This window comes from Strix aluco, chromosome 11 (genome assembly GCF_031877795.1).
Source record: "Strix aluco isolate bStrAlu1 chromosome 11, bStrAlu1.hap1, whole genome shotgun sequence".
Taxonomy (NCBI): Eukaryota; Metazoa; Chordata; class Aves; order Strigiformes; family Strigidae; genus Strix; species Strix aluco.
Window position 1 is genome coordinate 16,438,858 of NC_133941.1, and position 25,413 is coordinate 16,464,270.

The 25,413-nt window shown below is 38.4% G+C and overlaps 1 protein-coding gene and 1 long non-coding RNA gene across 2 annotated transcripts in view; one reads left to right on the forward strand and one right to left on the reverse strand.

The window, feature by feature from the left end:
* Positions 1–682: 682 nt before the first annotated feature.
* Positions 683–25,413, forward strand: part of DCP1A (decapping mRNA 1A) — a 38,676-nt gene continuing 13,945 nt past the window's right edge. The window contains exons 1-6 of the mRNA XM_074836267.1: positions 683–910; positions 1,971–2,011; positions 3,802–3,929; positions 13,227–13,293; positions 19,632–19,770; positions 23,940–24,059. Of these exons, the coding sequence (XP_074692368.1) occupies positions 776–910; positions 1,971–2,011; positions 3,802–3,929; positions 13,227–13,293; positions 19,632–19,770; positions 23,940–24,059 (630 nt within the window). The 5' untranslated portion in view covers positions 683–775. The remainder of the gene's footprint in view (positions 911–1,970; positions 2,012–3,801; positions 3,930–13,226; positions 13,294–19,631; positions 19,771–23,939; positions 24,060–25,413) is intronic.
* LOC141928291 (uncharacterized) overlaps positions 5,909–25,413 on the reverse strand; it is a 43,066-nt gene continuing 23,561 nt past the window's right edge. The window contains exons 3-4 of the long non-coding RNA XR_012624716.1: positions 8,383–8,525; positions 5,909–6,089 (exon numbers count right to left, since the gene is read on the reverse strand). This is a non-coding gene — a long non-coding RNA (uncharacterized LOC141928291). The remainder of the gene's footprint in view (positions 6,090–8,382; positions 8,526–25,413) is intronic.

Genomic DNA, 25,413 nt, shown 5'->3' on the forward strand with positions numbered 1-25,413 from the left:
TCTTGTACATGCTCAGGGGGACTCAGTACAGGGAGTGGAGCCGCGTAGGGCGGCTGATGGATCCCTCCTTCAGCAACGGACTGGAAGTCCTTTCCTCACAGCCCTGAGCTGAACCTGAGCAGCCTGTCTGACAGAAACCTCCCGGATGGAGCTCCAGCCGGCTGGAGCGGCGGGGAGGCGGCAGGGAGGGAGCACAGCACGGCGGGGTATGGCAGCGCCCTGTGGCTTTGGACACTTGGCAGCACGGAGGCCATCGCCCAGCTGTGCCAGCGCCCACAGCGGAGCCTGGGCAAACCCTGCCGCTGGTGGAGGCGCGGCCGCCGCCGCTGCCCACCGCCTGCCCCGCCGCGGCCCGGCAGGCTGAGCCCCCCAAGCTGAGCCCCGGCTCTCGAGGCCGTGCCGCAGGCCCGGTAACGCCGGCCCTCAGCCCGGGGCCACGCGTGTCGGCAGGGCCGGGGGCTGCCTCGGGCACAGCCGGCGCCCAAACCCCGCGGCCCTGCAAGGCCTCGGGCACGGGAGCTGCGAGGTGGGGGACAGGGGAGCCCGCGGGTCCGGGGAAGGGGGCTCCGGGTCCCGAGGGGGAGGGAAGGGCCTCGCCGCTGCGGGCTGCTGGGGCCGGCGGCTGCCGCGGCGCAGCCCGGGGCGGGTGTCCTAACCGCCGGGCGGAACGGCAGGCGCGGGGCTTGGCGTTCCGGCCGGCGGCGGGGACGTGCGCGCCGGTGACACCGCGCGGCTGCTTCTTGCCCTCCCCCGCGAGTGGCTGCCGGGACCCAAGATGGAGGCGGTGAGCAGAGCCGAGCAGGAGATCAGCCTGGCAGCCCTGAAGCAGCACGACCCGTACATCACCAGCATCGCCGACGTGACCGGCCAGGTAGCGCTCTACAGCTTCAGCCCGAAGGCCAACGAGTGGGTAAGTCCGGAGGAGCGGGCCGGGCTCTCCCCACGGCCGGGCCGGGCCGGGCCGGGAGGCGGCGGCGCGGCCCCAGGCGGGGCGGTCGCCCGTGCCCTCGCCCCAGCAGCCGTCTGGGGGGCTGCTCTCGCCCGAGGGGCACTTTGGGGTTCAGGCGCCTTCCCCCCCCACGGCGGTGTCGGCCCTGAAGGCGCTTGTGCCGGAGCGGGGGGGGGGTGGGTAGGAAAGGAGAGTCTGTGCTTGTGCCAGGGGGGGCCAGCGTCGGGCACCTACCCGGGGTGACTGCCCGAAGCAGCTCCGGCGCTGGGGGTTTCGTTGGCTCTTGGTGGCCGTTGCGGCGTTGACTTTTTTTTTTTTTTTTCAAATTGTAATTTGTTGTTGTTGCTTATGCGTGTTGAACAGAGCCCGAATTCAGGAAGACCGGGATTTGAGAAATGTTCGTATTCGTCATTGTGTGAAAACGCAGTTTTCGCTTGACCGCCAGTTTTATCACAAAACTATAGAAATGGAAGTATGTGGAGCTTCACGTTGTCTTATGCAGCAACTGAAGCTGCACGCAACTTTCTGTGCTTGCGGGTCACAAGCATATGGTAGAGACTGCTTTAAAACTGAAGTCTGAAACAGTGCCATGGTCCATAGTTATATTGTTTTGTTGTTGGCTGTGCTGTCGTTGCCATCTTTTAAATAACAGATGTGGAGGGCAACTGATCCGATATATTTGCAGACTACTGAACTGTACTCCATATTTAAAATGGGGAGTTTTAAGAAAGGTGTTCACCTCAGACTGGTCAGGCTCAGCATAGGAAAGTTGTAGGATGGTGTACATCACATCATCAGATTGATAGCATGACAAAATCTTCTGGAAATGAGTGTAGTTTCCTAATCTTACTAAGAAAAAAAGATGGTCTCTGAAAGCAAGGGATCATATTTGTAGTTCTATAAAGTGAAACCTCATGGAAAGATAAGGATAGTGTAAATCTCTGTAATTAAAATGCTATACAAAAGCCACGTAACTGTGTGAACAAGCATATCCCTTAAATGCAATTGCTGTCTTTTGTAGGAGAAAACCGACATAGAAGGGACCTTATTTGTGTATAAAAGGTAAGGGGTTTTTTTGTGGACTTTTTCCTTTTCCTTCCTTAAGAAAACAAACCTCAGGTGCCTTCATGTGTAGCTTTCAAACTGGACTTACTGCATCCAGTAAACTCATAATTACTTACTTGGCCAACTGTTAATGTCTGTATACGCATTTGAAAAAAATAAACGCTGCATGTAGGTGAATAACTCTGTCAAAAGCACCTGAAAGTACTGCTGAAAAATCAAAAAACTTGATGAATGCTACATATGTATTCACACAAAAACTAGTTTATAGAGCTTATTTGGTTAATCCAGTAGCGTTTGTTAAGGTATTGAGTTTGTTAAATGCTAAGTCTTCCTTTGTTTCCTAAAATCCACAAAGCTGATTTTGAAAACAAGGCAGATGACAATAAATTATCTGTTCTAACTTAATTTCTGCTATTTCCCGACAGTTTTGTAAATGGACAAAGTTGCCTAAAAGCTGGGGATCTGCTGGTATATAGTTTTGGGGGCTATTCAATTTCTTCATCAAAATCATGAAAGAATTTACATTTATATGAGATGGGGGAAGGGGGTGGGAGGGAGAACCAGCACATAAAACTAACCATTGATTTAAGTTTTAAAATACAGGTAAATCAGAAATCTAACAAAGAAATAACACACTGTTTAATGTCAGAAATATAAATAATGCAGGTTTAACCCATCCTGAATCAGACTGTCATTACAGTGTTTTATCCTGACACTGTGAAGTGATACTAGTAACCAGTTCCTGCCTACTTTGCTTCATCTCCAACCTTGGAAATGCTTCCTGTAAGAAAGCAAACCAAACTAAAAACCAAAAAACTAAGCAAAAGTTTCCTTGTGACTAGCTGATTATTTCAAACAAGTTCCATTAGGTGCATTAAAAGACTAACTCGTGATGATAAGGATTGTTGGCTTCCTCCTTAGAAGCTCTTGACAGATTTTGTTGTTGATTGTTCGGTAAAGGTGGCCACACTGTTACAGAAATCTTAACATTTACTAGCTAATTATATTTGGCTTTTACCCTGCCTTCATCATGCTGCTGTGTTGATTATATGACAGCATGCTTACAAGCACAGTTGAGTATGTTGACATGACATTCATGAAGCAAGAGAAAACAGATCTAAAACTATCTTGAACTTGCAGTGCTTGCTTGTTTGATGTTTTCTTTTTCCACCTATTATCTAGTAAAAATCTAGATAATAAAAATTGTTTCACTGAGCAATACAATTCTGAATAATTTAAAATCTACTTTGAGGATGCTGGCTTAAGTTTTTATTTTAAGAGTCTCCCTTTAGGAAGAAGTTACTGTGTCTACTTCCCCTCTAAGTGTATTTCATGTTATTTAAGCTAACAGCCTTCTTTAATTGTCATACCTATTTACAGTAAAGTAAATGTTGCACTGTAAGTGGTTGGTTTTTTTTCTCCTGTAATAAAAGATTCTAAAATGCCTCAAAACTATCTTATGTGAAGTACTGAATACACTTGCATTTTAATCCTGGAGCTGCCCCGGGTTTTTTTGAATAGACTTTTTTGAGGCATTTCTTTGATTCACCAGTTTAGCAGTATAGAACTTAATGCTACTCCTAATCCTACTTTGTGGTAAGTGTAGTTTGAAATTAGTTGGCATGCCAAGAAATGGCATAGAAGAACAATTATTAGAGCTTCAGGACTGCTGAAACTTTAGCTAATAAAGCAATGGAGATTTGAATATTAATTCATAACTGTTTTAGAAAATTGTATATGTTGATCAAGGTATTAATCCTTGTCTTTTGTTTTAATTGAAACAATAGGTCAGCTTCTCCTTATCATGGTTTTACGATAGTGAATCGACTGAACATGCACAATCTGGTTGAACCAGTAAACAAAGATTTGGAGTTTCAGCTCCATGAACATTTTCTTCTCTACAGAAATGCTAGCTGTGAGTATAACTTTCTTTAATCCAGATAACCTAGACCACTTCTAATTACTGCGATTTCTGTTTCAAGCATAATGTAATGGGGCAGGTTCCAATGAAATGTCTGGTGATGTTTTCTGTCTAGAGTGCTAGATTTACTTAAATAGATGTGCTATTATATTATGATGACCATCTGCTTTCAACAGAAAGAGGATATACTAACAAAGTTCAATGTTGCTATATTCTGTTTCATTAATGATCTGATAGGTTTAATCTAAATGTAAACACAGTGCTATAGCATGAATAAAAAATTATGAAAGAATAGTGAAGATTGGTAGATTTTGGAACTATTTAACACCAAGAACAGTTCTAAGGGCTTCCTCTTTTGTAAGCAAAAAATTAGATGTTTATCAGTAGCTGCATAACGAAGTTGAAAAAATTGCTCAGCTCTAGGTTGAAGGTTTCTTTCTCCACAGCAGGTTTTGGACTCAGGAGATAGATGTCGATACTAAATTTCCTAGGATCCAGACTCTAGCAAGTCTGGGTGTTGGGATAGTCGTTATACAGATAAGTGGTAAAATAGCAGTCAGTGTCTTCTTGCTGCTTTTTGAATTCTGGTAGTGTTTTGGGTCGAGCTTCAGAGTCCCAGTGTACTGTGTTCCAGTTAGGTACATGCTAAAAATCCTGTTACTCCAAAGAGCTCAAAGTGTAAATTATGTAGATCTGAAAGAGTAGAGGAGGGAATATATGTGTGTATGAAATTCACATTAGGTTGAGTAAATAAATAAAAGGCATCCCACAGACCAGAGGGTCCTCCTGGTACAAAGGTATCATTTCATGTCCTCTTTTCTAGGTGAAGTTCTTGAAACTAGTTTGCTGCTGTGTAGTGACAGGTTCCCCTTACATGAGTTACACAGAGAACCTGTGTGCTGTCTGGATATAGAACTTCCTCAACACCGTGTTGTCTTCCTATCGGAATGTCCCCTTGAATTACAGATAGGAACACTACTTTGGCTATGCTTCAGTATACCTAAAAGAAAAGTCAAATGTTAATCCCTTTCTGTTTTCCCCTTGGAAGGGCTCTAGGATCTGTGGAGAGTAGGATAGATTCCATTATGGTAACAAAGAACAGTTTAAGATACGTTGTCTCCTCTGTTTAATAGTCTTAGCAATCCTTCTGTAAGTGTCACTGGGAGGAAAAAGTTAAAACTCTTCAGTAAGTTGAGAAGTCTAGGAGATGAGGGAAGTAAACGACTGGCAAGAAACTGGGAAGGGGAAAAAGTACTGCATTGAGTTGGATGTTTAAGCAGGTTGCTTGGTTTGAAAGGAAGAGGAGCCGTAGATGACGGTGGTAGGGGTAGGATGGCTGATGAGGTGACAGTAGAGGAAAGAATTGCAGTTGTGGGATTGCTGACATAAGGGAAGCAGGAAGTTGATTCATTTGTTTTTTGGAACTGCTGATGATATCAGAAAGCAGGAGCTGTTGTGGAATTACCATAGTGTATTCTAGTGGGAGTGACTAAGGGATCACTTAAAGGAAGCAATCAGAGAAGGTAAGCTGTATGTGAGTTCCTTAGAAACCCCTAAAGTTAATTATATGCTTTTCTCATTGGTAAAAGCTCTCCTTTTCCTACGGGACACTATTGTGTAATATCCATGGGAGGCTTGTGGGAGTCAGGATAGGGATGACACAGAAAAGGGTGAGGAAGGAAGAAATTCATACAAAGGTGAGCAAGGAAAATATTAGAGACTGGATATGGGGAATAACTGCATTTTGAAGTAATCAAGAGTATCTTCCCTTTTTTTTTCCCTTTTTTAAAATTACAATGGGAAAGATATAAACTTTGGTTGGAAACTATCCTTTATTTCATCACTCTACCCTGTCTCCTAGAAGAGGGGGCTAGCATGTCCAGAAACAGTTTACCCTGATTGTAAATTGAAAATATTCAATGTAGTATGTCATTAGTTACTTCCCTGAATGCCACAAATAAGCAGCAGATCAGTTTTTGTGTGTTCTGCTAGTGTTCACTTTATTCAAATACAAGCTTAAAAGCACAGAAAACAGCATCTAAGCTTTTTATTCCTTATGACTTCAGCACTGCTAACTCTAACATTTTGCATTTAGTTGCTGTGTCTTGGGTTTTCTTCATTACATATGGTTTCCCAAGTTTTCTGATCTCTCTCCTGAATTAGTTAGAAAAAAAATGGAATTACATGATTGAAATGTTCTGTGTTAAATCTGTTTGCCTCTGTCTACATAGTATTTATGAAACTTTAAAAAAACAAACCAAAAAACCTTCAGGATTGATGTGGATTTGCAGACAAATTTCAACATGTATATATTTTATTTGATGGGTAGATTAGGGGATTCTTGTCCAAGTTCTTTTCATGCAGAAGCATGAAAAACTTTTGCATTTTTAGGACTAATTCAAATAAGAGTTTTAAGCCAATGGTTAACCTAATGTGTATCTGTAAGGGCTTAATGTGGTGTATCTCTAATGACTTAATGTGAAGTTCTTCTGAGATCCTTTAATGACTGAAAGGGGATGGACTGCTAGGCTGTGCAAGGAAAAACTACCTCTTATACAGAGTGCTGGCAACAGTCCTGTTTCTTGTAGAATGTTGGTTGTTGGGATTTGGGGTTTTTTGTATTCTACTTGAGGAAATCTACTGTGATCATTAGAAACTCTTAAGAGTAAGTTGTCCTGCTAAGATTGCTGAATTATTGAACTGATGAATCTATTTCCTTAGCTTACAGATGGGGAATGGTTCAGACTACCTGATAAAAACCTAAAATCATGCTTATTAATATTTCTGTTTGGCAGAGACAAACATATTTTGTGCCTGTATATTTAGGTTGTAACAGGATCAGTGACAAATTGTGGTTTACACTTCCCCAGGGCATGGTAGAAATAGTAGAAGAGGATCAAAGCAAAATTATGCCACCACATTTTTGCAGAAGGTTCCATGTCAACAATCTTTATAACTGAATATGATACTACTGTTTCACAAACTACATGTATTCACTTTGTTCTGGGATTCTGTCTTGACTTAAGAAGATAGTAAGGGCAAAGTCTGTTATGTATACCAGATCAGAGCTCTGGCATTCCTGTCTTGAATGGCATGAGAGCTCTTCTGAGTATATCAAGTGACATACACCTGTCTATGCAGAGCTGCTAACAAGTTATATGAGAAACTTTGCAAGCAGTATATAAACATTTTTGTTTGGCTGGAGGCTATAAGAGTGATTTGCCTGTCATGCTAGATCATGTTATTTTTGGTGAGTTTACAGTTAGATTTGTTCAAATACTTATTTTTAATGTATAATGGAATTTTTAGTTTGCTGTGTATCAGAACTTAGTTTTGTTAAGCTGTAGACATGAAATGCTTTATCCAGCTGCACAAAGGCTTTTTCATACTCTTAAAACAGGACGACGTAATTGCCATTCTTATGTCAAAGGAGGCCTGACTTATCTTTCATATTTGTTGGGGAGGTTTTCCACCATTTTGCAGGGATATGGGTATTCTGGAAGAATAGACAAGTGATACGGTACCTTTCTTAGATATCTACCTTTTGTTCTGTTCACCGAGTGAAAAAATTGACATTTGGGTCAATTTGTATTCATTAATCTGGTTAGATGCAAGACATGTAGAGGCTTCCCCCCCGTCCCCGAAATTAATACCTTTTCTGTATTGTAGCCATTCATGGGAAAATCTTTCCCAGCTCCAGATATTTTTTTTTTCTGAGAAACACTGTGGCTACATAATATGGTCCAAGCCGCAAAAGAATACTTAAGCCCAACAGTTTGAGAAAGGATACGTCTACTTTTAAAAGTTGTATATAATGCTGCCTGAAAACTTAGACCATTTATTCATGAGGCATCAGATCCTAAAGCAAAAATGACAGGAGGTGTGATTAAGAAGCTGTGAGACATTATACCAATTACAGTGGTAAATAGAAGAAAAGGTATTCTACTTTTCATTGTTAAAGAAAGGAAATATCTTCAAAAGTGAACAAATCAAGAAATTAAATCACACAACTTCTTTTCATTTTGGTAATGTAACATATTTTTAATTTAGAGTTCCTCTTAAAAGTAGAATTTCTTTAGATTATACTTCATACAAATGTGCCATTTATTATTGCTTAATGTGGAATATGTGTTGCCAGGTACATTTGATCCTTGTCTAACTTTCCCTCTGGATGCATGCATGTTCTTTAGAGTATTCAGAGTATTTGTTCATGAAGCACTGAATCCAACTGACCAATTTTTTAAATTAACTGGTTGCCTCTTGTCTGTATTTTGTGAAAAATATGTTAAACTCCGTTTAAAAAAATGCATACAGTTCTGCCAGTAACAGTAGTGATAGTCTAATCTGAAAGTTCAGTACTTTCTTTCAATCTGTAATGTGAAAATTTGGAGATGATAGTTGGACTAATTTTCCTTTAAAGTAAAATTTTAAACAATGGCAAACTTACCTCTTAAAGTCTGCAAGAAGTATTCTTCTAAGTCTTTCTCATTTATAACTTTCCCTCTGTATCGGTGGTGTTGGTCTTGATTAAAAGGCTTTTTAATCCAAGCTATTTCACTTGAGAGGTTGGGCAGATTGATTTCCATGGTGCTGAAAAGAGAGATGCTAAGCATAAAACTTGGGTATTGAAATAAACGGTCCTTATTTGGTGTGGGTTTTTTGTTTGGTGGTTTTTGGTTTTGTGGTTTTTCTGCTTGCTTCTTATTCCTGTCCAAGGGTAAGAGTTAGTAAAGCAAAAATAATGGATTTTGGAGAGGCTTATATGTTTAAGTGGCAAACTCAGTTACAAAGCGCTGTCTTCTGGGCTTGTTGTATTATCGTTAATTAAACAAACTTGTATTCAGAACAGCAAAAGCAAAATGACTTGCATTATTTCAAATGGCTTTTAAAATTGTTTGAAAGAGCTCCTGACTGGTTTCAAAACAGGTCATCTTTACTGGTAAGGAAAGTCTCTCATTATCACCTTAGTTCCCAGCTGGCAGTGCATTAAGTGTAACATATCTCTGTGACTGCCGGAGCTGAATGGCTCTCCAGCAAGCGCATTAACCCAGTGGTTTAGTCTGAGATAAGAAAGGAGCCTGTTCCCGATACCTTTATAGCAGAAGACACAATGCAAGCTAGGGGGAGGGGAGGAGCCACTGAAAGCTGTTAAGAAGTTCTAAAAATACTTTGTTTGACTTGAAAGATGGCACTCTAACTGCAAGGGGTTTTCTACTCTGGTTCAGTGTTGCAAAGTAGTAATCCCTCTCATTCCACACTATACTTTGTCAGATGGCAGTTCGTTAAAGTGTTCCTGATCTTGGATGTTGTTTGCCACTTGCTGAATTACTCCAGTGCAACTGCTTGTGGGATTGTGCTGTGAACTGGATTTGTGAAATGGCCCTAGATATTCAAAACATTGAGAGGGAGGGACTTTTTTTTTTTTTAATTCTACTGATTTATAAATCTACGTGGCAGGCTGATATTTAAATTGAGGAATATATGAATAGTGAATGAGGAATTTCAGTGAAGAAATTAGAGCAGATTGACTGAGGAGAGGTGGCATTTCAGCTAACCTTGCTACTGGAAGAAATACGAGCTTTGAGAGAGATGGCTTTATGTGGTTTTGCCTTAAACTCTGTTTGAAGTGTAAAATTATGCGTATACCATATGCAAATGATGCATATATGTGCTTTTCTTTATGGGAGTGAGATCAGGTTAAGTTGATTTCCATGATTACCTTATAGGATGGGTTTCAAAATACAAGTCCTTTCTTTCTAGAGAGAGTTTGAAAGGTTATTGTCCTCCACTTCCAGTTGTGCCGCTTCATTCTACAGCAATATCGAAATTGGAATTGTAAAAGAAAACTTTTCTCTCTCTTCTGTTGGCTCTTCCAATTAGTTAAGGTAACTTTTAAACAGATCATCTTTTTGAATGAAATGAAGCTGTATCTGCACAAATGGGTAAACTGCCTAAGGCAAGAGAGTGCTGGTGTCTGGATCTCTGAAACTGGCAGTGCTGATGAGTACATGTACATGTCTTCTGGCATAGCATTCTCAGGCTACAGTTTCATGAACATTTTAGCAGCTTTGCCTTACTGTGCTGCCCCCAGCTTTCCTGTTTCTGTCCTCTCTTGAGCTGGGTGACATGTTTGTGAAGCTGATGCACGAACAGCATCAAGGAACTGGTCTGGACTAAAATGTACCCAGCTGACATAGGGGAGAGGGGGGAGTTGGGGTAGAATGAGTTAAGAGCAAAGTTGTGGCAATGTATAGGTGGTTACACTGCTTCTTTCTGCTTACTTAAAATGAAAACTGAAGTGAAACTACAGCTTTGGATGCAACTACATTTTATGTTGTCAAAGAGGGAGGCCTCTGTCTCACTGTGGCACTTTGCTATGCCCACTCTCTATTCAGATCTGCTAACTGAGCAGCATTGAAACAGTAAGCTGACTGCGCCTTAAAGTAATGGGAGCACAACGTAGAAGAGACCAAGACCTTCCTTTTGGTGTCATCCAGCTGTTCAGCTTGAGCAGGAAGTCTGCCATAATCTTCCATTCTCTCAAAATCTCTTTGTTTTCCCATAGCAGTTTCAATCGAGTTTTAATGATTGATCCAGTCAAGTTTGGAGAGAAGTTGAGTGTTATGTGTATTGATAAATATTTGTGGGTCAGTGTTTCTAATGAAAATTACATATGTCAGACAAGAATGTAGATTAAGATAACTGACAACTTCTTTTAATTTTATGAAATCTGGTTTGTCTGTGATACGGGTTACTCATGACTTCATGTGTGTCAAAATGTAGCGTGAATCCAACTGAAGGATATTGCTGCTGATGACTACAAACTGCTACTTGATTGCTAAAGATGCTGCCCAACGTTCAGTGTAGGAAAGCTGGATGGAATGTGTTGAACTAGATGGAAAAATTAATCACTTAATTTACTGGATTATGTTGGACAAACTGCAGTAGAAAGATAACGCCATTAGACGTATGAACATTCAGCTAATATTTATGCTGGGTGTAGTAAAAAGATCACAGGTTTGAAAAGAACTGGTAAGTACCAACTCTGGTTTTAATAAAAGGATGTTCATAGTTAAATTTGCATGCATGTAAGAAATACATCAAATACAGTAATGCAGACACACATACATACTTCTGAGGCAAGGGAGCTGAACTGATAGTACAAATGAGTTCTCTTTTGAAAAGAGGAAGGTAAACATTCCAGCCTGTTGGACCATATCTAAGTTAATGCTCAAGCTTACTTGTTCATGATCTGCTTTATGTCTTTGTAATACTGTTAACCTTTTGCAGTGTCTCCCTATGATTGCTTGCCAGTAGTACAAAGTGGAAAAATACCCTGATACTCTGTACACCAAACTGAGATTTGGATCTACTTCTGGTCTTGTGTAGGCCTGTTTCTGGCAGAATTGAGTGTGACTTTTATCATTTGTCCCATTAAGATATCATTATAGGTTCCTTATCTTCATTTCTTCATGAAGTATGCTTTTGAAGAAGCTTTTTTTCTCTTTGCAGTTTTTCTGATAATGAAGCCAGGGAAATGAAAGAGCTTTTCTTCAGTGTTAAGACATGCTACATGACTGAAGAATTATCTCAAACTGGAAACATTATCGGGTTTCTATGCAGTACACAATCCAGTTGTATTAAACTAAATATTTCATAAGCATTGTTTACATGTATGAAATGCTTTTTTTATTGGTTTACATCTTTTGTAAGAACAAAGTTCCTTAAATTGTGCTGTATTGATTTCTTTGTTTATTACTTGAAAAGCTTTGTTGTCTATTACTTAAGCTGTAATTTCTAAAGAAACAAACACCCAAATGAATATAGTTGTTGCTTAGTAAAGTGGTTTTTTTTAAAAAAAAAAGGCAAAGTAGAACTTCAGTTTGTCTTAGGATATTGTTATAGAAATGAGATGTGGGTATGACTTCTTGAGGGATTTGGTCCAACACAGTAAGCCTAGGATAACTGGAAGTTATAGAAAAAAAGTTTGATAAATAACTGCCCACTTTGCCATGGCTTGAAATAATTTTGAGTGGGCTTTGGTTGAGATTTTTGAGTGTTTTGAGGTGGGAAAAAGGGGGGGTGGGGAGGAGGATTTCACTTTGAAATAAAAATCTACATCTGGCTGGAAAATTGTATTTTTTTTTTTCTTTATTATTTAAACATTCCTTCACTTTAAGTCATACTTTTATAACCAGTGATTTCAACTTCATAAAAACATTGGCATGAACTGCAGTATAGAGATGAGTTTTGGAAGGCTAAAAGTGTCTTCTCAGAAATGAAAATATTTTAATGGTAACATATGTAAAGCATCCAATTGCCTTTGATGTACTTGCACACTGTGCATTGACAAACTTCAAAGGTGAACCAAGATTTGAAATAACCTGCTTTGTGAGCTGGATTAGATACAATTCTGCAAAGAGTTCTGCAGATTTGTTATGTTGGCACAACTGTGGGGACGGTGAGGAGATGAGTATGTGTGTGGGTAAAAACAGCCTCTTTGAAGTGGGATTGCTGATGAAGAAATAGTACATGGTACTACTGACAAAGTTTCTCCCTCTGATGGAGTGCCTTTCAGCTCAGTGATCAGGCTCCAACTCTGCCGACTTTCAGGGGAATTTTAGTTATTCTGAAAGCCAGAATGGGGCTTAGTGTCTTACTTTGCCCTTGTTGCTTTGTCCTTGATACCTTCAAAAAGTAAGGTTCAATATGAATCTAGTTTTAAGCTGCTCCATGAATGTGGCAGTATGATTGGAGCTTTGGTACTGCTTTCTTCTTGTACAGTAACTCCTCTGCGAAAAGAATTTGGAGAGGGGACCTTTAGAGAGCCTCTGACTAAACTGTCATACTGTAATTCAAACTTTAATATTTTTGTTGAGCTTCAAAATTTGACAAATTTAAAAAATAGTGGGTTTTTTTTAAAATATATTCTTTAGCCTAATTTAAATGGTAAAGTCAGTAATTCAAAATAGAAGGTTGCAACTGTAGTGAGAAGGCATGGGATAGAAGTGGCAGGAAAATGAAGTTTTAACTATTTGCAAACAATATCAACATTTTGTAGTTCTTGCATTTAATCTGACTGAAGCTGTATTTGTGTTTGCACGTGTGCTATTTCTGATTACATTATAAAATAGTAGTTGGTCACACACCGAATATTTGAGTGGAAATTGATGGTAATTTGTATGTTGCAGATTGAATGGACTATTGGTTTTTTGCTTTTTTCCTATTGATTTGATTTTTTTTTTTTTTTACAACTTTGTCTTACACTTGCTTTTTTTTTTTTTCTTAAAGTGTCAATTTACAGTATCTGGTTTTATGACAAGAACGACTGTCATCGAATAGCAAAACTCATGGCTAAGTAAGTAATGTCGTCTTATTCTGTAATTCTTTCATGCAATACAACAAAAAAAATTTGAACCTCTTAAACAAGTTTGGGTTTTTCCTCACTCTCCTTAAATAGAAAAATACAACATTCTTGCTGGTACCAGTTTTTTTAATAATCAAAATGTTTGGTTTTTTAAAAAAAATTACAGCATTAAAATTTTCAGTTAAGTGGTAAAAAAATCAGTTGAAGTATTAGTTGGCATTCTCCAAAGAAAGCAAGTATGAACACTTTATTATTTTATATTTTGTATAGGGATGTTGGCAAAAGATCTTCTGATGCAGAAAGTGTAATCAAATAAATGATGGGTTTTTTCACTGGTTTCGTGGTTTGTTTGGTGGTGGGCAGGTTTTTGTTTGGGTTTGCGATTTTGGGGTTTTTGAGGTTTTTTTAAGGCATAGCTGTTATTGCTGACTAAAGTGAAGAGATTGGAGAATATTGGGAGAAGCAGGTAGAATCTTATAGAATTAAAGTGATGTTAGGAGAGTAAGCAAAACTGTGAAATAATAGGAGCTTCTTGTTGCTAATTTCTGGATTGTTTGATTTTAATTTTTATTTTAATTTTTTTCTCTTTTTTCCCCCTTTGGAGATAAATTTGGTTTATAAAGCTGCCATGTCACTAGTTCTTATTTTGTAGTTCCAAGGGCTCCCAGAGATGTCACACAGCAAGAGAATTTCTGCAGTAATCTCAATTTAAAGAAACCTTGAAAGACTGTATTTGCAATAATGTGGTTTTGTTTGTTTAAGCTGCTATCACTGTAGCAGTGCTTAGTGAATCTGTACTGTAGCTGGTTTCATCACCACAGCTGAGGAGGACTTCAGACTAGACTACAGAAGTTTGAGTGAACAGTAGAGGTCAAAGAAGGCTGGAACTGGTTATGTTGGCAGTGTGGCATAAAGTCTTTAAAATATGTCGTGATTGGAGGGTGTTCTTGCACCTTTCTGTTCTTTCAGGTGAGGTGCCTTAGAGATTAAGCCAAGACTTTTTTACTAATAGAAAAGGGTGAGAATTAACTTAAGCAAATCTTCAATGTGCTTAGAAAGGAAGGAGCTTGAATTGTGTGACAGAGTAGTTACATTAGCAAAATTGCAAAATGCAGATGTATTGCACGGGACATCTTCTCATGCCTTGTTCTCTGCTTTGCTTTTCTTCACTATCTCACTACTTTTCTGCACTTTCTTTTTTTATTGCATGCCTTAATCAGCATGCTGTATCTTGCAAGTCAGGGCATCTTGAAGACTGGCAAAATTTAATTATATGAAAACTAGTCATACTGTAGACATTTTAAGCTGAATTCTAGTTTCTTGGTCTGGAGTCTTTGCCTTGGGTTATTTTGGCTTTTCCCCACAGAAGCAATGTAAGGCAACACAAATGACAGACTTTGATATCAAGATCTCTTTCTAAATTCTTATATTTATTTTCTCTCATCCTGGTAACCCTATACAGTTCTCATTTCCCACTTTTTTTTTTCTTTGCAGCTGCGTTGGACTTTTTGCTGTTATTTGGCTTATTCAAATATAAGGATTAATGATAAGGGTTTATGGAAAACAGTTGTGTGAAACTGACTCTCGGAAATTGATACCAAATCAAGTAACAACATGTCTATTGTCTCTCCTCTTTATAAACAGAGCATCAGAAGGGCATGGCTTTCTTTTTTAATGCACTTTTTAATTTAAAACCATGATTAGTGTTTGAAGTGGGAGAGTGCGCTGAACCCTTCAGACTCTACCATATTCTTATTCTGTGATGCACAGCTACACTGCAGATCTAAGTGTCATACAGCAGAACTTGAGTTCATTTGGTATTAAACCAGTCTAGTCACTATAGCGCAAATCATGGGCTATACATGCTTCAGGGATCTTTAAAGTGTAATCAGGTAACAGTCTGTCTAGCCATGGCACAGCAGTCCATAAAGCATGTCTACTGTTTTTGCAGGATTCTGTAATATTCTGGAAATAACTGTAACCCAGCAGGTTCATTTAAAGCCAGTCTGGGAATATTCTAAGCTTTATTGTCATCTTCTTTGTAAACTGCTATAGCCTGCATTTTCTTGGGTCCCTGATGCCTGTATTGCAGCTTTATTAACACAGAGGCAGAAGTGCCAAAGTTGGTGTTACTGCTTCACCCCTGTTTATGGTGCAGATACTCACATGCTCTTGTGACTGTAGCATCTCAGCACCCTAGAAAGTTTCTGGGATTACAAATGATTTTGGTAGGTCAAAAAGCTGAAATGAATTTTAAAAATGTTGGAAATTTTTATGGTAGGTGTTGGAATGATTGTGGATTAAAAGTATCTTTCAAACTGAAATTAGAGTTAATGCATCAAGCAGACTTTGGGGAACATGTATTGAGCTTTGTCACTTCAAACATGCAAGCGAATCTAGAGAAATCAGAGTGTACATTAAAAAATTTATTGATTAGATATTGACAGAATACAGACAGTTAAATTTTGCTGAGCTGGCTAGGATCTCACTTCAGTATGATTTTTAGTCATTGCTGCCATTAATCTGTGCTAGCAAAGATCACGTATTTTTTTCGACCAAGTGCTGCTAGTAGTAAATCTTCATTATCTGAGTGCTTTTTTTCATAAAGTCTTTCTTCGTTATTAGATTATGGAATGTCTGAATACTGCTAGTTCTTTTTTCCTTTTGTGTATTGGTTTGGGAGTAACAAAAATATTGGCAGAAGCCGTTTCTATGCTGAGAAAGGTATTTAGTGTACGTATATTTACTTGTATTTGTTGACAAAGCACTGTAGAGTGAAATCACATTTCATTTGGTACCACATGCCTTATAGCTTCTTAGTATCCAGAGATTCATATTAGTGAAGTGTGTCTTATTATATAACAAAATGAAGGCATTCTAGTTGCACATTACTGTGGGATGGAAAAGCTGCACTTCTGAGGCTGTTGTTACAAACTTTATGAAAAGCAGATTGATACTATTTTGCTGACATCTGTTTTCACAAACATCAAGCTTTTTCTACCCCAAATTGAGTAGAAGGCAGTCAGAAGAAAAGTAAAAGTGCTGATACTTCTGTGTGCTTCTCTATACAAAGGAGGCTGAAACTGCAGGAATTATTTCATCTTGGGATGAAAGATGTATTTAAGAAAACTTAAAATACACTCTTTAATTTTAAAAAAATAAAATTGAATCTTGGAGAAGGAAAGCTGCATTTCAGCATATGGTAGCAGGCTCCATCAGGCTTAGTTCAGTATATTTTGAAATAAATATTTACATTGTCTTCCAAGACTATTAATTTTATTCCACAGGTTTTTTCTTTGTCTTGGGTGGAAACTTGGATTTGCACCCTTTTGTTTAGGTGAGGGTTGTTTTCAATCACTGATAGGACAGAGTACTGCCTTTATAGTACCTCAGAGCTTCAAAAATCTAACCATAAAAGGTTTCAAGGAGATTTGCATTCTCTTTCCTGCTGTTTGACCTGACCTTATTGTGCCAGACTGAGTTAACAAGATTGCAGGCCATCCATTTATATTTTCGTGGCTTATCTTTCAAACGAAAAGTAAGTTACTGTTTGTAGGCTTTGTAATCACAGACTTCACTTCTCACGTTCCCTCTCCTTCCCTGTCTCTCCCCCTGCTGTCCCCCTCCACCTTCTGTGAGTTGTGCCAGGTATATTTTTCAATGCTATAACTGCATATATTCTTAAATGAACTGTCACAGCAGCTACCGTGTCCCCGAAGGAATGTGTGCCTCTTCCACTATCTGATATAATGGAAAGAAACAGCAGGCCTTGCTTAAAAAAGATTTAATCCTGGATTGCATACAGAGCATGCTCAGTATACAGATTTGCATTAGTTGACTTTTTTCCCCAGCCAAGATATTTGATTTATAGAACTTCTCCTCTTTTTTTTTTTTTTTAAGAATTCTAGAATTTTCTGAAATGAAAAAAATTTATGGGAATCATCAAACTCCTAACTTTAGAAGGAATTAATTTGGGTCAAGTTAAGTCAAGAGGATTGTTTGAGGGAAGAGCTTTCTAGAAGAAGTAGGACAGAAACCAGGGTTTTTGAAATTTTTGTGAAACTGTTGCATTCTGACACGTAAATTTGTAGGGGTTTTTATTTTTAGGTTAGTTTCTAAGCTTGTTTTAGCCTGTTTCAACAGAGAGACCCAAACTACCTTCTGAGATGCAGTAAATTAGAAGTGGGAGAGTATTTCAGAGAGTTTTGGGGCTATACTGTTTCACATTTACCCCATCACCACCTTCTGAATGTAACCTGCACAAGACAGAAGGTGAAGGAAGAGCTTTTAGGCAGTTATCTACATGAGAATATAATCTGTTACTCTTAAAAAAATTAAAAAAAAAAAAAAATTAAAAAAAAGGTAACAAACTTCATAATGGACAATAGAAAAATGAAATGTTTTTCAGAAATCTTTGTGAAAGATTTCTGTGAAATGGAACATGCTCCTTGAAGATATTTTGCTATGAGACAAATTAGTACTATTTTAATGGGAAGATGTTTTATTGAAACCTTCTGGACCAACTAGTTAAGAGCAGAAGGAGGGTCTCAAGATTGAAGTCTTTGCTTCACCTGTCAGGCAGTGCATACATTACTTCAGCTGTCCAGATTTTTCCCTTTTAACCAAAGTATTTATTTTTTCTGATACAATTATGCTGACACTTAAAATCTCAAAGTATTCTGGTTCTTTTACCTTGTTCTTTCACATCCCTAGTTTTGGAGCTGAGTTTAGACAGGTCCTAAGTCAGGACTGTATGACCCCGTGGGGTGCTAGAACAAAATGTTCTCTCAGGGTGTCACCATAGAAACACTTGTACAGTATTGAGCTGCTTCATCTGAACGAGCACATGCTGCAGTTCTTAGAAACTGTCAGTGTAGATTGGCCTCCCTATTCAGAGCTCCGTTTGCAGGTGAATGCTTGCTTACGAACAGGGAAAGCTGTACTAATAATGAGAAGCTGGTTAAATAAGCTTGTATGATTAAAAATTATCAAAGTAATTTTGAAAGCAGCATTGAATTGTTAAAAGCCAAATCTAACCCTTGTTCAAATAAATGCAGCTAAGCTCTAGTGAAGCAAAGAGGCTTGGCTGTTAGAAAACTGGGAAGAAAATTCCAAGACTTGAACTAATTTTTTCCTCAGAAATGGCAACATAGAGGTGCATATAGAAATCTAATTATTCCACAGTCTATAAAATCTAGAGTCTGTCCTGAATCTTAGCTGACCCCAAGAAACTGGGGGCTGGAATGATTGACACTTTCTGTGATTGTTCTGATGGCATCTCTTGGCTCCCCCATCAGCCATCAGTTCCACAGCGTGAGAGTTCTCAAATGATGTGCCAGCTCCAGAGCTCTGCCCTGTTTACAGTGCTTGTTTTTTCTTAACATATTTGATTAATGCAGGCTTAAAAAAGAAGGGATTACAGGCTGGTGTGTGTTTATTTCAAGAGGATAAGCTTTAGCGCATCGCACAGCCATGTATATCTTGTGAACTGCGTATGGATTAGGAGTAGAAGTATATGCTGCCCTCCTTTACTTTTATTAATGGAACGTACCAGGTGCACGTCATCTTCTTGCATATCTTAACTGTCTTTTAAAATGAAGCTTTTTGATACTTGAGGCAGGTAGGAGTGGAGTAGAAGTGGTGAATGAACCGTAGGCATCAAAGGCCAGAGAAAAAGATGTATTGTAGACCTTCAGGTAACTGGAATCACTACAGGGCAGCTAGAGAAGAAAATGGTTTGCCCTTCTTTTCAGAGCCTTAAGTAGGGGAGTAAGGGGTAACTTGCTCTGAGGCTCCTTGCAGACTGACTCCAGAGACATCTGGTGTGAGCCAGTTCTCTCCCACTGTCTTTGTTTTGTTGTATAATGGTAGGCCTCATCCTAAATTAGAACTGGTTTGTAATTGGTTTTTGTTGAATAACATGGCTTGATTTGGCTAAATATGGAAAAAATGCAAGTTAGAAAGTAAAGAGTAAAAAATGTATTTGACTGTCTATGGCATAATACACATGCTCTTTGTATAACACATGCTTGAATGTCCACATATTTTATTGTAAAAATGTCTAAATATGAGTTTTACAGAAGTGGTGTTTAGTGTAGGCGAACTTTGTGAGAACCAGTGCTGTCTGGATTGGAGATAAATCGTACAGACCATTTGACAGTTTGACTTGTAGCAAATGAAAACTTGTGTAACTTTGGTCAGCTACGTGTTAGGCTTTTATTCAGGCAGAACAAAATTTGTTAATATGAAGGGAGTACACTTTACTGCTTTTTGCAAGGTGTTAACTCCAGATAAAATTTTTAAATCTTGTTTCTCCTTTTCTGTTACAGAGTGGTAGAACAAGAAGCTCAGAGATCACAACAAGTTTCCCAGGACAGAAAAAGTCCCAGCAGAACCAATGGCTGCAATGAAAACAGGCCCATTGACATCCTGGAAATGCTTAGTAAAGCCAAGGATGAATATGAACGAGTAAGGAAATGTCATCTTTTTTTCTCTTTTCCCTTTCTCCCCCCCCATGAACAAATAAAAGCACTACTTCTACTTCTGAGTAGGGCTTAGGACATCATCTAAAGGGCTTAGGACATTATATGGAGTCCACTGACATAGCATGCCCTGTGATTTCTGAGTGAGAGATGATAGAGAATAATTCTTACATACTACATTATCTTATGCAATACACTCTAACCCAAGATTGCAAAGTAGTGCACCGAATCTGTAATTTAATGGGCCTGTACATTCCTATGTTTGAATTGCTACCTTCTGGGGGGGTAGAAATACGATTTTAAAAACAGATACCTGGAGATGCAGACACAGCAAAATATTTTTCTAAAATAGGTGCATGAGCTTCTTAATCTCAGTATTTGTCTGCTGTCTTGTTTTGTGAGATCATTGTCAAAGGAAACATGAATAAATAGGTATATATGTAACACTGCAGAAGAACGTAGCACTGAACATGTCTGGTTTTGTGATCTTGAAGTTCGTTATTGTAAATATTCCTTATAGTCCTGACACTTTGGTTTTTCAGTTTTTTCCTCTGTACTGAAAGTCACTGGCAGAGATCTGCTGTGATTCATGCCACAATCAAGAGCATTCATTGGGCTGCACAATAAAATGCATTGACATGTTGAATAATATAACAGAAGCCCAGAAACTTAGTGAACTATCCCATGTCTGTGATACAAGCACAGATGTACAATGACTTAGAGAGAAGGGGCAATGTGGGGAAAAATAAATATTTTTAAATGGTGTGGGATTTGCATGTTGCATGCATAAGTTTTATTTCTGTAATTATTACCTTAGTGGGCAACTCTCTGCTTACTTTTTCATTATTGTTCATGTTTAAGAAAGCCTATCTGGAAAGTAGTTTTTAACACATTAGGTGTGTTTGTTTAAAGAGCAGGCATTCTCTGCCATGGTTTCAGCAGCCTTGTTTTCAGACTGATGTCTTGTTCCCTCCCTCAAGTACAGTATACTAGGAAACAGTCTCTGATGTCAGGCAAGAGAGGTTGAATACTGATTTCCAACTTGAAATGTAGCTTGGTAGACTTATTTTACAATTTCTACTGCTGTGAGACAATTTTTTTTGCTGGGAATAGCAAATAAAAATTGTACCCAACAGCGTCTGTCTCCTCTTAGTCTCAAAATAAGACTTGCAGTAGTAGAGATTAGAGATTTAGTCATTCAGTACATTTGTAGACTCTATGTAGACTAAGTATAACAATACTGTTCCCCTATCGTTCTGTTCCCCAGTTTACTACCTCTGTCCAATCTATTGTGTATCTATCCTTTTAATAAATTATTTCAGAAGGGTGAGTCTGGTATCTTTTGCCAGTGCTAAATTCACAAGTTTATGTAATGAAGAAGAATATTAGTTCTCTTAGGGAAAAATTATATAGTTCAGAGGACCAAATTCATCCATGCAGGACAAAAATAAGAGTAATATGTGGGAGATTCAAAAAAGGTAACAGATTCTGAACACATCTCTCCCCAAGTATAACAATACAAGAATGTTCTGTAGTAAAATGATGTGTGAATTGCAAAGCTGTGGTATGGTTTTTGGTGTTGTACTGGTGGGAGAAGAGTTAGCATGAATAGAGTGCTTGATTCCTTCCAGAAGTTGCTTGTGCAGTAGGTCACAGTAGAGTTCCTTTGAGTAGTTGGGATTTGAGTCTTTGTAGGATTCTAGATTGTTACAATACAATGTGGGATGCGAAAAGAATGAACACATGGATCAACCCTTATTTGAGACAACTTGTCACTTTCTGACATAGATTGAGGGCAGGTAAATGTGACAAACCATAAAATATATTTGACTCAGGCTAGATACTAGTTTCTGAAAATCAGTAGTGTGTTTTTTGAACTCCTTAAATACAGATTAAAAAAAAAAAAATGCTTCCAATTCTCTGAGCATCAATGCTGTTTGGGCAGAAGGTGTCTTTGTACAAAGGCCAGCATTGTGGAAATAGCAGCTTTTGTGAGAAGCAGAAGGAAGCATCAAAACTTGAATGACTCGTCTTTCAATGTTGTATCAATTGAGATGGATTTCAAGAAATTAAAGGCTTTTTGGGGAAAAAAAACCCAAACAAACATGCGCCCCAAGAACTCACAATTTTGGTAGTGCCCTTTTAGGGAGTGATGAAGCCTTTCTCCCTCTTTGTCGTTGCAGTATTGGATAATACATATTTCCAACAGATGGCTCTTAAAAATGACTCAGAAAGGATATTCCAGCTTCTCCTCTCCTAATTTTCAGATCTTTTTCATGTAAGAGTACTGAAAAGCTTTTGCTAGAAACAGAGTTCTTGAGCATCATGGATGAAGCTCTGTAGACAAAATACTGATAAACAGGCAATAATATGCAGATCTTGTGGTGGACAGTCGATGTCTGTGGTGCCTGTAATACAATAGGGAAATATGCAGGACATGGACTACAGTAGAGCACTGTATAATTGGGTATTTTGTGTGTTGATTTGTTTTTGTGGGGTGTGTGTTTGTTCTTCTTGATGCTTTTAGAAGACTAGTGAAACTAGAATAATTTCTTAATTTCCTTTTTGTGTATGTGAACTGTAAACTGACTCTGGTGAACATAATCCCATAGTCTGCTATGATTGTAGTTGTGTAGAAGTTACCAGATAATCAGAATTGAGCAGTGCTCATTTCAAGCAAACTTCTTTGGAGAACGCTTTGTTGACCACCTCAGCTTTAGCAACAAACCTCTGGCATATTAATTTTGGAACTCCCTGTAGCCAAGGTATGTCAGTGTTAACATGATTAGGTAACCAGCTTGTTTTGAAGGTGGCTTCTTGAGAGACCTTTCCTGTCTTAATTTTTTTTTTTAATATTATTTTTTGGCACTTGATAATTACGCATGAATTTGTATTTAGGAGCAGAAAGTACTTATCTGCCTGGTACATTCCAGATGGATCATACAGTAATCCTTGTGTGCAGCCCACATGAGATTGGCAGAGTGTCAGCGTGAGAAGGGGGCAGAGAGGGGAAAAAGAGATTTATGAAGGTCTGAGTGATTTAATCTAGGATTCCAAATCAGCTTAATCCTTCAAGTACTCACTACATATGTGAAAATGAATGAATTCTGAGATTTTTAAAATTTTTTTTTAATGAAGTGAATGGATGCTTTTTATAGTGTGTGTTGTGAGTGTGTTTCAGTATGAGCATGGAAACATACTGCAGCTCATCCTCTAGTGAGAAGAAAACTATGCTTTGTCTGATGTGTTTGTAAGCACAAGGCATCCAGCATTTCAGGCACAAAGAGTTCTGTCTGACCTTCAAGTTAGTGGCTAAAAGTCAGAGAGATGGAAGAAGTTGTTCCTTGTCTCTGTTCCTAAATCACAATACACAGTCTTGATTTTGTGTTTATTGTTTTCAATTAGAATTTGGAAATGAAAGAATAATAAAGTTCAGGTTGTTTTTTAACTTGTTGCTGAAAAGTTTAACATAAAGTTATGTGTACGATGTAGTTTACCTATTGAAAGCTAAACTGTTCTGCAGTTTGGGTTTTTTCACTGGTGATTTAAACTGTAATACAATTTCTGTTTTTATTTATGTATATATTTGTTAAAGATGAAAGTCAGCTCAATCTGTAAACATACTGTCTGTTATAATGCAACTCTTGCCTGTTTTCTGCCTTGTTCACAGAAAACCAAATTAACACCTTCTGAAAATTAAATCTGGTTAATTAAATCTGGTGGAAATAAGTCAGTGACAAGCTTTCTTGCCAGCCACTTTGAATGATTGCTGACAGGATTTTTTTTTCTATGTTGTTTCTAGTTTGGGTTATTGATTTAATGAAGTATAGCAAACTTCCTCATTAGCAGCTAATGCAGATAAAACATGTGAAAAGCCTGCGTATTTTTATTTTCTTTCTTAGTGAAAAAAGTGTGAAGCCAGTTGTCTTTTTTAATAGTAAAAGCTTTATGAATACATACCAGATGGTGGATGTCTTGGTATGATTCTTATTTCCTAAAATTTGTGAATTCTACAGTGTCTTACAAAAATCAGCACTCTGTACATTGTCTATATTTCAGTCAAAGTGCCATGTAAACTGGATTGTAGTAGTGGATAAATGTAGACTTAAAACTCATTTATTTGTTTAAATTTTTTTTATTTTTTTTTTTTTTTAGAATCAGATCAGTGACTTAAGTATTATATCAAGTTCTGGAATGCAACAAAATGCAAATCCTCCAAAGCCAGAAAGCACAGAGCCTTCAGAACAAAAAATTTCATTACAAGTGCAAGAGCAGGTATGTTTCATCCAAACCTAAATAAGGTGCTGGGTTTTCTTCCATTTAGTAGTTTGTTTTGGTACCAAAATATTTTTTTCTCAGAATTCCTGCAGTGTTGTCTGCTGAATGCATTACCACTTTGAATAAGCTAATGGGTTTGAAGACTTCCAGGATCCTAAATTCTGTCTTTTAACTTAGCATTTAAAAATATGAGGCTATGTCCACAGTACTGTGAATATCCAGATATGTTTGAATGGGTTAACTTGGATTCTGGAAGAAGTCGGTCCGTAGTAGTGTGCAGGATGATTTGCAGAGCAGGAAGCAAGAAAAAAATTTTCTCTGCCAGATTATTGGACTGAATATGGCATCAGTTATCTGTATACTCTGCTACAGTCTTTCACACATGAGCTCAAGCCCTATTTTCTCATGTTTGAGACATTTACTTAAGGTTTACCTGTGCTGCCTTCAAAGCAATAGCTACAGTTCTGCTAACTTAAATCAACAGTGAATTGCTAGACAAGAAAGGGAAGGCGCTTCAGTCATGGCAGTACCGAATTCTCTTCGGCATAATGAAAATGCATTTACCTATCTTCTCCCACACTTCTGTAGCTTACATTGAGCCTCTGCTTGTATGCAGGTTTGGTAATGGTATCAGTCAGCTTGGCTGATTCCTTCATACTTAAATTGTGGAAAAAGTGTATGTGGTTTTGTGTTGGTTTGCTTCAGGGGTTTTTGGGGGGCAGAGGGGACTATTTGGGGTTTGTTTTTTTTTTTCCTGTGTTAAGAACTTTTTGATAGTATATTCCTTCCCCTTCGGGAAAGGAAATACTGTTTAAAAAAAAAAAAAATGTTCAGTGTTTTTGGGGAGGGATGTTGCTCAAATTGTGGTAATAGTAGTGATGAGACCTATTTCAGGTAAATACTAGATACAACATGTTGAATCAGCATGTATCCAAATATCTACAAATTCTAAATCTTGGTGTTACTCCTCTAATTGAATTGTAAGCCACAGTAAAAATGCTAGTGAAAGTAACCTCTGCTTCACAGGAATATTGTCTTTGAACCATGGGAAACTTGTTACAAAATAAAATACTTGGTATCATCACTGGAGTGGCTGGCGTAGGGAGCAATAGTTCAGTATTTAGCTCCATTTTCTAGTAAGCATTTCTGCGCAGGGAAGGGGTAGCTTCATACAAGACTTCTTAGAGATAAGTTTAGGGAAAAAAAAATATTCTTCAATAACTAAGTTCCCGGTAACACCTGAGTAGCTTGGGCCTGCTTGCAGTGCCACCCAGTGGGCACGGAAAGGTCAGCAGTGGTTCTCCTCAGAAGACCCCCCGCTGAGGGAAGCTGCAAGACCCGCTTCCCCTCC